Raw genomic sequence first — 17,180 nt, forward strand, 5'->3', positions numbered from 1 at the left:
GAAACTCTCTTGATATTTTATATCTAAGTCTCATGTTCACTTAAATGGTAAAAGATTATTTCTTGTCTAAAATGGCATGTAAAGAAAATTTCTCTCATCAGAAAAATATGCAGGAAAATATAGGCCTGTGTTCAAATTATAAATTTAGGTTAAAAAACTTAAGTGATTGTGTTTCAATCAGGAAAGCCCTATCATCTTTCTCTATCTATCTACCTATCTATCTATCTATCTTCTATCTTATGGCTTAAGTATTCCGTTTGTAAGAGTGTTTTTCTAAAATGCTATCTATATGTTATACTTTATATTTTTGGAAATGATTTTCACATAAATATAAATTGATTCAGATGAAATGAACACCTTCATATAAAGAGAAACCAATCCTTAAATGAATCACTTGGGCATGCTGCCCAGTACTTATTGTTACCAATACTCATTGTTTCCTGAGCAGTATAAGAATAATAAACACAATTCAAAAGGGACAGAGAAGTGGTCCCTAAGGACTTACTGGCTGTCCATAAAGAGATAATAATAATACCATTAGAAACAAAATTCATTAGAACTTAAAGGTTATATACTCCCAATCACAGGACTTCCATTAACTACATTGTAGTTGCCATGTTTATTTTCTTATTAAAATTGAAGTAATTGAATATTTGTATTCTTTGGTTATAATGAATAAACTGGGGGGACAAATTTTCTGTTACTTAATAATAAGCAAAAATTAATAAATAGATCATTAGAAATGTATGTACACACAGTAAAAGTAAATCCAGAAATGCATAGTTATACATTAAGTCTATAGATTGGAAGATATGAAGGAAGATAATTAAAAATGCACTGGATACTAAGACAATAAAACAGAAAGGATTAAAAGGTCATCAGTATTAGATCATTCTAAAACTTGGTACCATAGCGCTTTTGCTTATTATTCACTCACCAGAGCACCACTACTAAGCAGAATCATGAAAACAATGAAGGTCTCAAACCAATTATGTTCAACTATTCGGAAACACGTTCTTCTCAGGTTCCACCATTGTTTTCCTCTCCCTTCTTCCACGCTGATTTGACAGCATTTGAATCTTTGTACACAGCCTGCAAGTACAACATTCAAATAGGAGTTGATAAAAGAACTGCTGCTTCAATAATATCCTTGGCCTGTCCCTGATTCGCCTTCTTATCACTATTGCCATTTGTGTCTTGCTAGGATAACTCTCTAAGCCTAGAGTACTAAGAGCACATTCGTAAGTGGTTCCTCGGCTAATGATATCTGCTTTTTCTGCCTCAAGTGTTATTGTGCAAGAAAGAACTTTGTAAAGTACAAATGAATGTAAAGTAGTTTTGCCTTGTACTATATCATCCTACTGCACTCTGCTCAAGTCACTCTACAAAAGGACTTCAAGACAGAAATTAGGGGCTGGCCCTATGGCTGAGCGGTTAAGTTCACGTGCTCTGCTTCAGCGGCCCAGGGCTTTGTCGGTTGGTATCCTGGGCATGCACCTAGCACGGCTCATCAAGCCATGCTGAGGTGGCATCCCATGTAGCAGAACCAGAAGGACTTACAACTAGAATATACAACTATGTACCGGGCGGACTTTGGGGAGAAGAAGAAGAAGAAAAAAAAGAAGATTGGCAACAGGTGTTAGCTCAGGTGCCAATCTTTAAGAAAAAAAAAGATGGAAATTAATAATAAACAGAAAACTTCCCTTTTAAAGAGGATAAAGGGTAATAATATAGATTTCTCCCAACAATGCTGGGTTTATCACTATTTAGGTTTTCTTTAGATAGTATATTACTATACTATCTAGAAAAGTATATGATTTTCAGAATTAATTTAGTCCACTAGAAAGTGATTTGCATGGCCCTGCTTTGATTTGTTACTGTCTTCCTTACGCTGATTTCACTGACTCTAACATCAGGAGTAAATCAACAGACATCTGTGAGGACCTTTGTAAGCACCATGGAGGATACAAAAAAAAAAAGACAAAAAGGAAAAAAAGGTACGGAACATGGACCTTGCTCCCAAGAACTTTACATTCTGGTTTTCAAGAAAAGATATAAACACAGAACCCTGCCTCAAGGAGGAAAAAAAAAAGTCAAGTGTGCTGGGAGAAAGGAAAGGAAACGGAAGAAGTGAGGAAGGAAGTGAGGAAGGGAGGAAGACAGTAAAAATACATGTAATAGTTCAAAGGAGAAAGAGAAGAGCTCTCATAATATATGATTAGCTATCAGGTAAATTAAATGAATATGTTTATTATAGCTGTTCAGAGGAATAGGAAGCTCTTTTCCACCGTGGTCAGATAAAAGCAGCTTTGAGAGTGACTTTGAGTGATGTATACAACTTACATAGGAGATAATATATAGCAGGCATGAGGAAGAGATCACTAAACATAGAACATGCAAATATATTCATATTTTCAAAATTCAAATTCCCAAGAAAATCAAACCATCAGAAATATTAGTCATGGGGAGAACAAAGGTCTTAGATCTATTGTCCATGTTGTACAAGGCTAAACTAGATAGTGTTCAGGAATCGGGCATTGCTTATTTCCTGTTTCATCCAACAAGCATTGGAAAATGATGATTTTGTTAAAAAACACAGTTTAGCATTTGCAACTCCTCTAATTTTAACAGTTGTAAAGTTATTTTTAAGGCAAATTCTGTGTATGAAAATTTTGACTAGTGTTTAAGACGCCAACTTATTGTGAAATCACCATTTTATTTTAAAAAATATAAATTAGTCAACAGTTTTGATGACATTAAAATATTTTTTCTGCATGCTCATGATCCTTTACACATAATGGGCAGAGATAAGCAAAACATAACAGTAGATTTGAAATCTGTTAGCATGTTAGAGGTAACTGAAATACATCTGCTGCAAAGCTCTACTCTATTACAGGTGATCTGCAATTTAAAAAACTGCACTCTGTCAATGGAAGATTAACATGAAGGTCACGTCAGTTACCTTCAGTGAAACATGCTTCGGGTTCAAGGGTTTCCTCAGGTTCCACTACAGGCTGTTCTTCTGCAGGCGCGCCAATGTCTACAGTGCTGCCTTCAGATGAGCTGCTGCTTTCATTAAGTTTCTGCAGTGAGATGGACATAACACGTCAATCACTTTCATTTGGGTAACTAATAAATAGCTTAGCAAGAACGGGTAAGTACCACGAACTGCTTTTGGATTCTCCTTGAAGTGAAGAGATTTTAAGTTCAGAGCAAAAGAGAGATTGAAAAGGAAGAGGCACTGAGGAAATCATCTTTGTTAACTCCTTTACCATAATTCACAGTCTAAGTGTAAAATCAGATTGCTGTGTTAAGCAGTTACAAATGGCCCTCAGAAACATGTACTATGGAAACCACTGCCCTATCAGTTAGAGAAGCCGCAGAGGGAGGGAAAGTTAGTGCAATTGTTCTCAGTCTAAAGATGATGAAACTAAGGCTCACACAGGCTAAGGAACCTGCCTAACGTCCTATAACCAGTAAGTGAGAAAGCCAAGATTTGAGAGAATTATTGCTGAGTCCAAAGCCCATGCTCTGTCTTCTGGGCAACCATACTGTTTCTGAAACAAAAGAAACAGTGTACTCACTGACTTAGAATTCTTCCATCAACTTAAAAGTGAAAATAATCCATAGAAAAAATATCAAGATGTCTAACGGACGAAGAGAATCTACAATTCAATTTTTTGAAAAACAAAAACAAAGACATCTGTTCACACCACAAACCAATAATGGAAGTTTGTGATACAAATATTCAGTATCTGCGTAGACATTATTTCATCAGCTGCAATAAGCTTCTTTTTGGTAGCTGTAGATAGGATTTCTATCTAATTTTTGTTTACAGCAATTCTGCCAAACTAATTATATATTTGTTATAAAGCAAATGTCATAATAGTAACTTAACTGCAAGCAATAATAAAACCCTTTGGTATAGTATTACTTTAACTCACAGGGAAATTTTTAAAATGTACTAGTTGCAAAGTCTTTAAAAATTTAGAACAAATCCAGCATTTGCTTATTTGTTCTTCACATATAGTGCAAATATCAGGCTCCATATCAAACTTTGTATCCATTACTAAATATCATTATTAGTCACCTAGATTTCAGTTTTCCAATGAGCAACTGTGAGTACTAAGGCAAAAAGATATGAACCTAAAATAACATAAAATTAATTTTATTTTATGCCTAGTGATTGCCTCCCTAAATATCCTCCTCTTATGTGTCTTGCCTGGATGAGGATAAAATAAATTATCTTTTTTCAGTATAAAGTTACTCCAGGTCTTACTGGGTCAGACTTTCTCCAGATGAAAGTACTATTGCCAATATATCCAACTTTAGTCTTAGGAATATTCTTGAAAATTAGCTATTCTTGTTATATAAATAACCTAACTTCATAATATGTTACCAGTTACTAACTATAATTCTAAGTATAGCTCCCCTTTAACGCATACAGCTGGGAGTCAATCGACATTTTGCAAGTTTTAACGTGATATAAAAGATGATTAAATGTCCATTGTTAGTATTCAAATGGAAGATCAGCTCTTGGAAAGTTCCCAGGTATAGACAAGAGATCCTCTAGATGTTTACAAATTAATTTCTAAACATTTCTTAAGCAATATAAATCTATTCCATGGTTTGCCTGAACTACTGTAGGAAAGTAAAAGTGTGCCTAAGGTCACTCAAACTCGATGTGCTCTCAATTAAAGTCACGACCTTTTTTTTTTTCCCCCTATCCTAAACCTACTCTGTTAACCAGATTCCTGATTTGGGTTGTTTGAAACATAATTCTTTCAGCACCCGGACTCAAAATCTTTTTGTTCACTCTTATTCATTTCAAATATTGGCAGTAACCAAAAGTCAAATTTATTTAATTCTACTTTTGAAATATCTCTTCTTTTAGTCTCATCTTCCAAATTCCTACGAACTTTCTGTTCACTCTTGTCACCTCTCCTTTGGAGAGCTATAAATAATAATGATCACCCTCATTCTAGCCTCATGTAATTTAGACCTTTGTGGACCACAAAGCCTGCCTTAGCTTAGTTGCCCAATAAACAGTGAATGAACAAATACCTCTGTTTGAGTTGTTATTACCAAATGAAGCTTTTATCTCCAACTTAGCTTTCCAACCAAATGTCCCAAATTTATTCTCCACAGAAGCTGTGCTTTAGTCAAGGTGAACTTCTTAAAGTTCTCCGGCTTGTGTTCACGGTGGTTATTTTTGCCCATCGTGGTGGAAGGATAAGAATTACTCTCTCATCTAAACTCCATTCACCACTTTACCTGCATGACTCTTTGGGCACATATTGTTTTTTATCTAACCCACCTCCATTCCAACTGACTTACCAAATTAATGATGCTCAGCATTTTCTCTGTAAAACACAATGATTGATGCCCTTCATGTGCTGGAACTGCTCAGGTGGTTGGCTACACTCTATTACACCTGTGCATTCCTGCTTCCACCAGGCGAGTTATGTGCTTACGAAGAGTAAGTTATGTTTGTTTTCAAACCAATTAGCACCATTTTAAATTAATGTAATTATGTAATTACTCTTGCATAATTTGATAAAATGAGTTTGAAAAGAAAGTTAGTTGTATCCATAAAGACTAGGTTGAAATCATTGCATAAACTTAATAAATGCAAATCCCCCACAAATATACTTACACATGAAAAAGACACTTGAAAAATTCAGCATGAATAATTGTAAAAAAAAAAAATGAGTTTGGGGATATAATTTCTGGAAGGATGCTAAATTCAGGTTGTTTCACAAGATTCTTTAAAATCATTGTCTTCTTTGAAAAAATCTAAACTGGAATCATAAATGATCAATTACAGGTATGGCTCATGCTAAAGACAGGATCCAGAACTGCAAACAATGAACCCATGCTAGAACAAGAGGTCTAAAGTGACCTTTTAATGTAAGTATGTGTCATTTTTCAAAATGAAGTAGCTTAATGTTTGGGAGCTGGAAGGAGTTTGAACACCTTTCAGGAACGGGACATGATTACAAATTAGATTTAAAAAAATAGTATTCATATCTGGTTTAAATAACTTCCTAAATCAAGATTTTGCAAAAGAAGGCTGATAAGCCACATCATTGCTCACCCCTTTGATAGACCCTGATTCTCATACTAAGTGAGGGAAACTTGCCCCAACTTTCAAGTCATACTAATATCGGATAAAGTGACAAGTGAATGTTGGAAAGATCAAACCACAGGCAAGTGGAGTCAGGCCAGTTAATCTGCTTTAGATAAACTGTGGTAATCAGAGACAGATGTTAGTGCTTTTCTATAAGTTCACACGTAATGTCAATACATAAGAATTTGTGTGAAAAAGAAAAGTAAAACACATACAGAAGTGACTGAGCTCAAGTGCACCTAGGCAATACGTGGGAGGCCACAAGGGTTTTGATTGACGTGCTAAAGAACATTACTAAATAAATTTAAAATTAATTAAATAAATAATAAATGTATTAAATAAAAAATAGATTAAAATACATAAAAACATTAATAAAGGCGCCAAGACCTTTTCACTCAAAGATAAGATAGTTAACTATTAAAAACAAGAGGGGCCAGCCCCGTGGCCTAGTGGTTAAGTTTGGCACACTCCATTTTGGTGGCCTGGGTTCGGTTCCCAGGTGTGGACCTATGGCACTTGTCAGTGGCCATGCTGTGGTGGGGACCCACATACAAAATAGAGGAAGGTTGGCACAGATGTTAGCTCAAGGCAAATATTCCTCAAGCAAAAAAATTTATAAAAAGTAAAAACAAGAAAGACACCATGATGAAGCTCAAGCATTTAATTCTTATAAGTACTACATAAAAATACTACACGCTTAGTTATTAATGTACTTCAGACCTTAGAGAAGCAATGTTTTTGTAGATGATGAACTGTACAGTTAAATTCTCAGTCAATAATTCTGTAAATGTTCAATATACATCTTGCAATGAAAGATGCGTATCTGTCATTATTGGAGAGGAGAGGTTTCCAACCTATGTCCTGTAGAGATCTAGACTTCAGGACTCTAGAACCTGGCCTCAGGAAGAGAAAAGCAACAAGAACTCAGGGTGGGTGTGGCTACTGGCTGTGCACAGGCTGAGTTATAGGTGCCGGGTCCATGGCTAGTAGAATCCCACAATCATCTCTGGCCAAGGATGGGAGAAGCAAAAGTAATAGCTACTCCCACCTTCGAAATAAAGAAACCATTGCATATAGCTGGGCTTTTAAGTTACTATCTCTACTAGCTCTATGTGCAATATTCATTTAATCACTCAACAGTTATTGGGAAATATTATATTCTGAGATTTGGGTTAAATATCTGTCTTATGGAACCCCTTCATCAACATAACACATTATTTATCCGGGCTTTTTTCTCCTTTTCCTTTGTGGTTTTTTTTTTCTCTTTTTTATTGGCCAAAATGAAAAGTACAAAGTACCTTATGGTTCTTCTAATATTAATTTATTTTATTACAATCAAGGTTAATAATTCTTAAGGTCTGTCTTCCAATTACATTTTTTTCTTCTGTAAATTGTCCCTGTCTTTTGCCTATTTTTCTACCAGAGTGTCAGTGTTATTAGATTGTAATTACTCTTTATTCATGGAAAATCATTTGAGTTTTCTTAACATGAAATATTTATCAAATGTATTAGGTTTCCACTGCTGCATAACAAATTACCACAAACTTAGCAGCTTGAAACAACGCAAATTTATTATCTCATGGTTTCTGTAGGTCAGAAGTCTGGCACTGCATAGCTGGATTCTCTGCTCTGGGTCTCACTGGGATGAAGTCAGGGTGCTGGCTAGAAATGCAGCTCTCATCTGAAGCTCAGGATCTTCTTCTAAGCTTTCTGGTTGTTGGCAGAGTCCATTTCCTTGCAGTTGTAAGACTGAAGTCTCTGCTTTCCTGCTAGCTCATGGCCTTGGACCATTCTCAGTAAGCAGAGGCCAACACAGGTCCTTGCCACATAGCTCCCATATTTTATAACATGGTGTTTGCTTTCTTCTAGCCCAGCTGGAGCATCTCTCTCTCAGTTCGCCTTATGTAACCAGCAGTAGAAAACTCTCTTCTCTTAAAGTGTTCTTCTGATTAAGTCAGGCTTACCTAGCAAAAATCTCCCTTTTGCCATAAACATAACATAATCATCATGTTCACAGGTTCCAGCCACACTCATGGGGTAAGGATTATACAAGGGAAAGAGTCATTGGGGTCATCTTGGGAGCCTGCCAACCACACCAAAGTTTCTGTGTTGTATTGATTTTTTTTTTTCTAAGAACCACCTGCTATACTAATATCATCTGCCACATTGATGACTTAGTAATTTCTCTTTATTTATATGGGCTTTGTTTTGCTGTTCTTTTTCTAATTTCTCAAATTAATTTCTTTGCAGGTTCTTTCATCCTTTCTTGATCATCCTTGTTAATATTAAAACATTCAGTGACTGCTTGGTCCTATTCCATAGCATTTGACAGAAAATACTCTTATTTTCTAAACATCTATTTATATATTTTATTTGCTCCTCAACCCAATATTTGTTTAGGAGGACATTTGTTTATTTTGAAGTGGTTGGATTTTTTTCTATCAATTTACTATTAATTTCTAGTTTAACTGCCTTATGATCAGAAAATAACCCTATAGGATGTCTTCTATTTTTAATTTATTGAGGCTTACTTTGAGACCCAGTGTAGTACTATTAATTTATATAGATAAACCAGGGGCACTTTAAAACAAGAATTACCTGTAAATTTAATTTTTAAGATAATATATATTCATAATATATTTATCTTATTATTCAAATTATCAGTGTCCTTATTTAATTTTTCTTTGTTTCATGACAGGCTAAAGCACTTATATTAAAACCTTCATAAAAAGATATTTTTATCAATATATTCTTTTTTTATTGAGGTATAATTGACATATAATATTATATTAGTTTCAGGTATACAACATACTGATTTGATATTTGTGTATATTGTGAAAAGATCACTACAATAAATCTAGTTAACAACCATCACCACGCATAGTTACAAATTTTTTTTTCTTGTGATGAGAACTTTTGCGATTTAGTCTCTTAAAAACCTTCAAATATGCAGTACAGTATTATTAACTATAGTCGCCATGCTGTACAGTATTTTCCCAGGTATTACTTATTTTATAGCTGGAGTTTGTATCTTTTGACCCCCTTTGCCCATTTTGCTCACCCATCCACCCCTCGTCTCTTTTTTGTTCTTTTTTCAGATTCCACATGTAAGTGAGATCATATTTGTCTTCCTCTGTCTGAACTATTTCATTTAACAAAATGCTCAAGGTTAATTCCTGTTGTTGCAAATGGCAGGATTTCATTCTTTTTTATGGCTGAATAATATTCCATTGTATATGTATACACCACAGTTTATCCATTCATCCATCGATGGACACTTAGGTTTTTTCCATATCTAAGCTATTGTAAACAATGCTGCAATGAACATGGGGGTGTACATATCTTTTCGAGTTAGTCTTTTCATTTTCTTTGGGTAAATATCCAGAAGTGGAATTGCTGGACCATATGGTAGTTCTATTTTCAATTTTTTGAGGAACTTCCCTACTGTTTTCCATAGTGGCAGCACAAATTTACATTTTAACCACCAGTGCACAAGGGTTCCCTTTTCTCCACATCTTTGCCAACACTTGTTATTGCTTGCCTTTTTTGATAATAGCCATTCTAATAGGTGTGAGATGATATCTCATTGTGGTTTTGATATGCATTTCCTTGATAATTAGTGATGTTGAGCATCTTTTCATGTACCTGTTGGCCATCTGTATTTCCTCTTTGGGAAAATGTTGGTTTAGTTCTTATGCACATTTTAAATTGCATTGTTTGTTCTTCTGCTATTGAGTTTTATGTGTTCTTTATACATTTAGGGTATTAACCCCTCATCAGATATATGATTTGCAAATATCTTCCCCCATTCGGGAGGTTGCCTTTTCATTTTGTTGATGGCTTCCTTTGCTGTGCATAAGCTTTTTAGTTTGATATAGTCCCACTTGGTTATTTTTGCTTTTGTTGCCTTTGCTCAATATATTCCTATATCTTTCATTGTTGAAATCAAAGATGATGTGATTCTGAGTTCTTTATTTGAATGGGGTAATAACACTCTTACTCAAAAAGGGAAGAAAAAGATCTTTAGGTGTGTGGATAGAGTCCATTTCTGTATTAGTACATGAGATATGAATTCAGATAAAGTATTAAAGAAATTGGTTAACAGCAAGACTAAAATATTCTTTTTTAGTTAAACAAGAAATAAAAACAAGTACTTTTATGGATTTAAAAGCCAATAAGGGTAATTAATTTTTCCTTTTTTGTTCTTAAATTGAAATTTAACTTTATTTTGAAATTCACGATTCACATAATAATGCAATTGGTTCTCACTGTTTTCAAGATTAATAGACTATTGTAAAAATCCATTTTAACATTTATTAAGCCATTAATCAACCTCTAATCACTATTTCCAAATGAGCTGGTTTATTTGAAAATATGTATATTTTCACACTTGGCTCTCAATAGCTAAATTCTACACTGACTTGCACTGTCTACGTATTTTTTGGAGGGCTGACTCAATAAATGAGCCGAGAGAATGCAAGGACCTCACAGTGTCTGAAGCAATCACTTTACCTTGTACACTAGAGCATTCAATAACCACTTAATCACTACGACCCTGACGGTAAGAGCATTTTTCCTCCTCGGTGGGTTTATGCAACATTTCTCACTTCTTAACAATTGTTCTCTACCATAACAAATTATTTTGACCTTGAGGGTGAAGCAAAACAAAACAAAGCAAATGATATATTCCACAATATTTCTTTGAGTAAATCATTAAATGGGTTCTTTTTATTCTCTGACTTCATCTTAAGACTTTTTTTTTTTTAAATTTCAGACAGTTCATTACAGGGAGCTTATTTATAGGGTTTAATAGGAGATCAATTTATGAAAAGTGATAAAAATATGTCAAAAATAAATCTGTAATTTAAGGGTGAAAAGGATACAGAATATGTGTGTATAATACATATATGTTTTACTTTTGAAAAAATACGTCTTTTTAAAGCTACTTTATTTATTTTTGAAAAAATACGTATTTTAAAGCATGTATTATTTTAAAGCTGGGCATTTTATAGGCATTTATATATCTATATCCCAAATCATACATAAATGAGATGCTCTAGAACCTCAAAAATATTAGTATTAATATTTTATTGTGTACACTGTGCATTAGTAAACATTTCTAGTGTACACTAAGCATATTAAAAATTAAAATGACCACTATTAAAGACTCTCAACAAAGCAACAATCTAATTTCAAAGAAAAAGACACTGTATTGAGATTGAGCATTTCCAAAGAGCAGCTAGAAAAGTCAAATATTGTCATTAATTCCCATATCATCCCTAAAACTCAGATTATTTCTTCCTCAAGCTGTATGTTGGAAGGACAATATTCAGTGGCTTATTCATATTTACCAAATATTAAATTATTCCTATTAATTGTGAAATCTAGTGTTAGTCAAACATTTGCCAGGAGTAGGAATGAAGGTAGAGGAACACAGCTTTAATATACTCTGAATTCTGCTTTAAAGTACGTCAAACATGAATTTCTGTATTGATGATTAGATATAAAAGAACAAAAGAAACATAACATCTCACCACATATTGGGCCAACAGAAATTTATTGTTATGCAAATAAGTTAGAAACAACAACAAAAATCTGCGAAATTGCATTTATAATTCCCAAGCTAGAAACTAAAATTATAAACCAATGAGTCCCACTGTTAAATTCATTTTGCTGAATTGAGCATGCAGGCTCTAAAGTTTTTTTGACATTAATTTTTAACGTTAAATGACAACATATATTTAACAAATACCTAATGTGCTTGCTGGCCAGGGAACTGTGTAACTACAGTGAAAGAGTTTAGAGTTCTGTTTTGAGTCAGACAAGCTTGGGTTTGAACCAAAATGACTGGTTTTATGGACTTTAGGCAAATATCTGAACCTCCTCAAGCTTTCTTTATAATTTGTAAAAGGTCTTTACTTCCCACGATTGTTATAAAGATAGAACAAGATAGCACATAGAAAATGTGTCTGGCATTTGCTTACTGGATGAATGGTAACAATCTTCATAACAATACTGCATAGTTTGTAATATGTGTAATTGCTGATATTTGATCTTTTTTGACTGCCAAAAACTATTAGTACATGCCAAACATCGAAATTAGGACCTGAAAAATAAAATAGTGAATATAATAGACCTTGTACCTCCTCATGGGTTCAAAATCAGATGGAACATACAGACAAGCAAACAATTGCCACACACTATGATAGGGTTAGTGTGGGTTATCTTGAGAGCACCGTGTAACTCAGTCAAAGACGAGCAGCACAGAAGAGAGTGACACTTGGGACCAGAAGGATGAGTTGGGTGGGGGTGAGTCAAGTGAAGCACGATAGGGTAGGAGAATATTCTAGACAGAGAGAACAGGTATAAATATCAGAACCTGATAAAGCATGGGGAGTTTCAGGAAAAAAAGATTGGTGTAGTTGGCTGAGGAGGAGTAGGGAATATTATTGCATGAGGCTGGAAAGGTCAGTATAGGTCACTTTTTGCAGGAACTTGTAGGCCATATTAAGTAGTACAAATTGGGAGCAATGGGAAGCTCCTGAAAGGCTGGGAAGTGGAGAAAGCTATGACCAGATCTGACTTTTAGAAAGAACATTTATTATGTGGAGACCAGACTAGTGAGGGGAATATGAATGTGGAAGACTCACTTGGAGGCTGTAACAGTAAAACTGAGAGACGGTAGAGGTCTGACATTGGGTGAAAGTGGTGGGAATGCAGAGGAGTGGACAAAGATGGGTGGAGTTGGCAGTACCTGGTAATTAATTAGATGCAAGGGAGAGAGAATTTGGGTATCCACTGGCTAGACGGTAGGACTCTTCAGGGAAAGTAGTTGCCATCTCACAGAGAGCACAGCCCTGAACAACTATGGCTCAAGACAAGGAAAGAGGCAAGAGCTGGAAGGGACACACAGCCAATGCCCAGATAGGACTCTACAAAATGTTACAAAATGTAAGTGTCTGTCAGTTAATGATATGAAAATTCTGTGTGTTTTCTTTCCTTCTCCTTCTTTCCCTTTTCTTGCCTCCTCCCCAAAAAGGAGAGGCTGCATCGAAGAGCAAACGGCTTATTTCATTTGACCTAGGACCAGGCTTGCTTGGTTTATTCTATCTGTACATTTTCAGAAGATATAACTGATAAAAATGTAGGTATTTATGAAAAGCGTTATTAATTTACATGATGCTGAATAACGTTGACCGAGCATCTCATTTGTTCCAGGTACTGTGCTAATTATTAGAATTACAAAGATGTATAGAACCACAATACTTATTCTCAAGTTGCTCACAAGATTAGTAAGTTGGATAAACAGATACACACCAGAGAAATAGAGTGCAATACATACATTTCATGTTATGCAGCTAGTAATTCTACTTGGGGGAGTCTCACAGGGCTGCCAAGAATCAAGTTTCTTGATATAGTGATCAATAAAACAATAATATGTTTTTGTTCAGTAAATAATGGACAAATTTTGGGCTGACAGCTCAAAGGCCACTTTTTTTTGGTTGGATTTTGCAGAGGGTGATGGGGAGAAGACATTTCTAACAAGAAATGATGGACTCAAAAGATGTAAACTTCATGGAAGGATGTGACTTGGATTGAGGTGAATCATAGGAGCTTAAGCTGGTGAAATAGATCTAGTCAAGGCCAAGTTGCTCATGACACGGTAAAGACTGCTCTTTTTTCCCCTCCATGGAAATGTGTTTCAAATGGTAATTCTATTGATACTGGTGAATAATAGAAGGGAGATAGTGGTCAAGATTGTAGATGGATTTAGAAGATGAAATCTATAGAATTTAACGACAAATTTGATGAGGGGCTTTCAATTAGAGAAGTTGAGAATGAGTTCAGGCTTCTCAAAATCTATTTGAAAAGGAGATCCCATGATTGGGAGGAGAGTAGCATGGATTTTCTGAAGCCAGGGGATGATAGCGCTCAAAAAATGAGGAAATATTGCAGATGATCAAGTGAAGTGAGCCCACTGAATTTGGCAATTAAAAGAATACCCATGATTTTTGAGAGAAAGGTAGAGTTAGAAATCAGAGTTGAGATGTTTGAAGGTGACCAAGCAGTAGAAAATGGGAGACAGTGAGTACAAACTATCTTTTAAAGAAGATTGGCAATACACTCAAGGAAAGAATTAAGAAAAAACCTTGAAGAAAATATGAGGTCAAAGGGCCAACATTCAAAATTTACACGGTTTTATTTTATTTTAAGGTTGGGAGAGTCTTGATCCCCATACAAGCTTATGGTGAGAGCTTAGAAAGAAGAAGAAACTGTAATACAGGATGGAGGCAATACTTGCTGCATCAGAGCCCATGAGGATTTGTGAAGAGATAGTACAGAAAGAAAAGTTGGAGGCGTAGATACCTACCTCCCAGTAGATTCTTAATACCTCCAGATATGTTATCTGATGTTTTCCTATGGGGAAAATTATGTAATGGTGTTCAAGAATTTGGATATTTGCAAAAGTCTTGGTACATATCCATTCTGATTCAGGATTAATCAGAGACTTCCTATTCTATTTCTTTTTGTGTGTGTGTGAGGAAGACTGGCCCTGAGCTAATATCTGTTGCTAATCTTCCTGTTTTTGCTTCAGGAAGATTGTCACTGAGCTAACATCTGTGCCAATATTCCTCTATTTTATGTGGGATGCTGCCACAGCCTGGCTTGATGAATGGAGCTAGGTCTATGCCTGGGATCTGAACCCATGAACCCCGGGCAACCTAAGCAGAGCATGTGAACTTACCGACTACCCCACCGGGCCGCCCCATATTCGATTTCTTTATTTAACATGTATTTAATGGGCACTTACTATGCAAAGCACTGTGATGAATGTGGGCTGTACTGTGGTAAGTGAAATGACATAATCCCTGCTCTCATGCACATTTTGAAACTGAGCATTGTCCATATAAGGTATTCACTGTAGACCTTTCTATGGGAGCACAGATTTAGTCTGCTGACATTCAGCAGTATGTGTTTAGGCTGAAAATTGTCATATGTTCTTTCATCCATATATAGTAAAGATAATAGTATTAAACAAAAAAAAATCTGTAAGCAGAAAGTTAATATTTTAACACAGGTGATATAATTGAGAGGACAAATGGGAGTCTAGATGTAACCGTTCATTACCCATTTATTCATTCATTTAAGAAACATTTTCTATGTGCTGTGGACTTAAGGTGAATAAGACATGGTTAGTGTTTTCCCTGTTCTCAAAGACTTGATAAGCTAATGATGTAACCATAGAAGTGCTTCCTAATGATTTGGAAGATTCTTTCACGTATCATTAAATTCAGAAGGGTGTGTTCCTAAAACACAACTTTAAGTAACCATAGTCTGCGAGAGTAAGCGCTCTGTAACTAGAATTGGGCCTCCCCAGGTCAGTATGGGCTACAGAGGCAGATCAGTCTAAAGTGCAGGCCAGCACAGGAGGAAGACGACCCTGCAGGACTGAGGGAGAGAACTCTGAGACACGCCTGGCTATGTCATTAACTTGTGCCCACTTAAGAGGGATTGGTAGTTGACACTAACTCTGTAGCAGAGTTCTTAGTTCTTCAATAAACAGTACGCCAAGGAAAGTACGTTTTCAGACATTGTTAAGGAGATTTAGTGTAATGGTTAAGAACATAGACTGTGTAGCCAACTGGCTGGATTCAAGTCTGGGATCAATCCTTACTACTTTTGTGACTTCAGCAAGCTATTTAAACTCGTAGTGTTCAATCTCCCTATCTGTGAGATTGGAATAATAGTATCTATCTCATGGTGTGAAGATTGAGATAATTCATTTAAATCCTACAAACAGTGCTTTGTCCATGGTGAGCACTCAACAAATGATGTCTGTTATTAACACAACCTGAATTACAAAGACCCAAAAAACATTTTTACTCATTCTGGAGCTCACTCATTGCAAAAACAAGTGTACTTTTTCCTAACTACTTTAGCAATATGTTGTTTTTATTCCAAAGAGGCATAATTTAATAACTCAATTCACTTTAAAAGTATTTATTTAAAGAGAACTATACTAGTAATTTTGCTATCATCATCTTATGTTTTTGAGCACTTTTAATTCCAAACAGCTTTTAGATCCTCATAACATTCTATAAGCACTGTAGGATGGATGTCCTCCTATTATAAATTAGGAAACCGGATAATATAGAGTTAGTGACTTGTCCATAGTAAAGGCCACCAGACTCTTAGTATGTGTCTATACAAATCAACCCAAACTCAAAAAGTTATTGAGCACTTATTATGGACCCAACACTGTGCTAGATGCTTCAGAGGTTTAAAATGATATAAATATGATGCATAACAAAAGAAACTTACTTTCTAAGTGGGGAAATAATGATTTTACATTATTTTTTGCATAGTCTTAGCAGTTTTGCACAGCTTTCAAAGCTCTTCAAAATCTGTCCAAGCCACCATTCTCTATTATTAATTTTCGGTGGAAACTCATATTTCCAGCTGATCCATTGTGCTTACTACTGCACGAGTCAAGAAACTCTCTGCGGTTTTAAAAACAAGTCCTTAGGTTATTTGAACTTACTTTGAGGATTGAGGACACTGCGACTTAAAGAGGTGATGAAATGTGACCCATGTGATGCCTTTTCTGCATTTGGGGACCAAGGGGGGAAAGCGTAGGAAAGAGAGCCCCCAAGTTTGTCCTCGAATGGGGGACAGAGATGCATGAGGGTGCACCTTATGGCTGCAGCCAAACAAACAGATGCCTCCATTTTACCACATCTGTTCATATCAGTCTACTGTGGTTTCCCGGAAGCTGAAACAATCTGCCCTTGTCTACGCCTCTAGCCTCATCCCCTGTGATTTCATGTCCCAGCAACAACAGACTACTACCTGTTTCCAAACACACCCTATTGCTTCCTGTCTCTAGGTTTTTGCATATTTATTCTTTCTGACTGGAATCCCCTTCAGAAAAATAGTTTTCTTAAAATTCTTAAGGAGTTTACCAAATCAAGAATTTAATGAAAATAATTGAAAATTTAAACAGAAAACATACAATTTATCACTCTCCCCAGATAAACATGTAAAACAG

At 35.5% G+C, this 17,180-nt stretch overlaps 1 protein-coding gene across 8 annotated transcripts in view; it reads right to left on the reverse strand.

The window, feature by feature from the left end:
• SCN1A (sodium voltage-gated channel alpha subunit 1) overlaps positions 1-17,180 on the reverse strand; it is a 147,588-nt gene that overhangs the window by 24,336 nt on the left and 106,072 nt on the right. For all 8 annotated transcript variants that reach the window (XM_023623071.2, XM_070241983.1, XM_070241985.1 and 5 more), the window contains exons 18-19: positions 2,963-3,083; positions 938-1,092 (exon numbers count right to left, since the gene is read on the reverse strand). In XM_023623071.2, coding sequence (XP_023478839.1) covers positions 938-1,092; positions 2,963-3,083 — 276 coding nt within the window. The remainder of the gene's footprint in view (positions 1-937; positions 1,093-2,962; positions 3,084-17,180) is intronic.

This window comes from Equus caballus, chromosome 18, assembly GCF_041296265.1.
Source record: "Equus caballus isolate H_3958 breed thoroughbred chromosome 18, TB-T2T, whole genome shotgun sequence".
Taxonomy (NCBI): domain Eukaryota; kingdom Metazoa; phylum Chordata; class Mammalia; order Perissodactyla; family Equidae; genus Equus; species Equus caballus.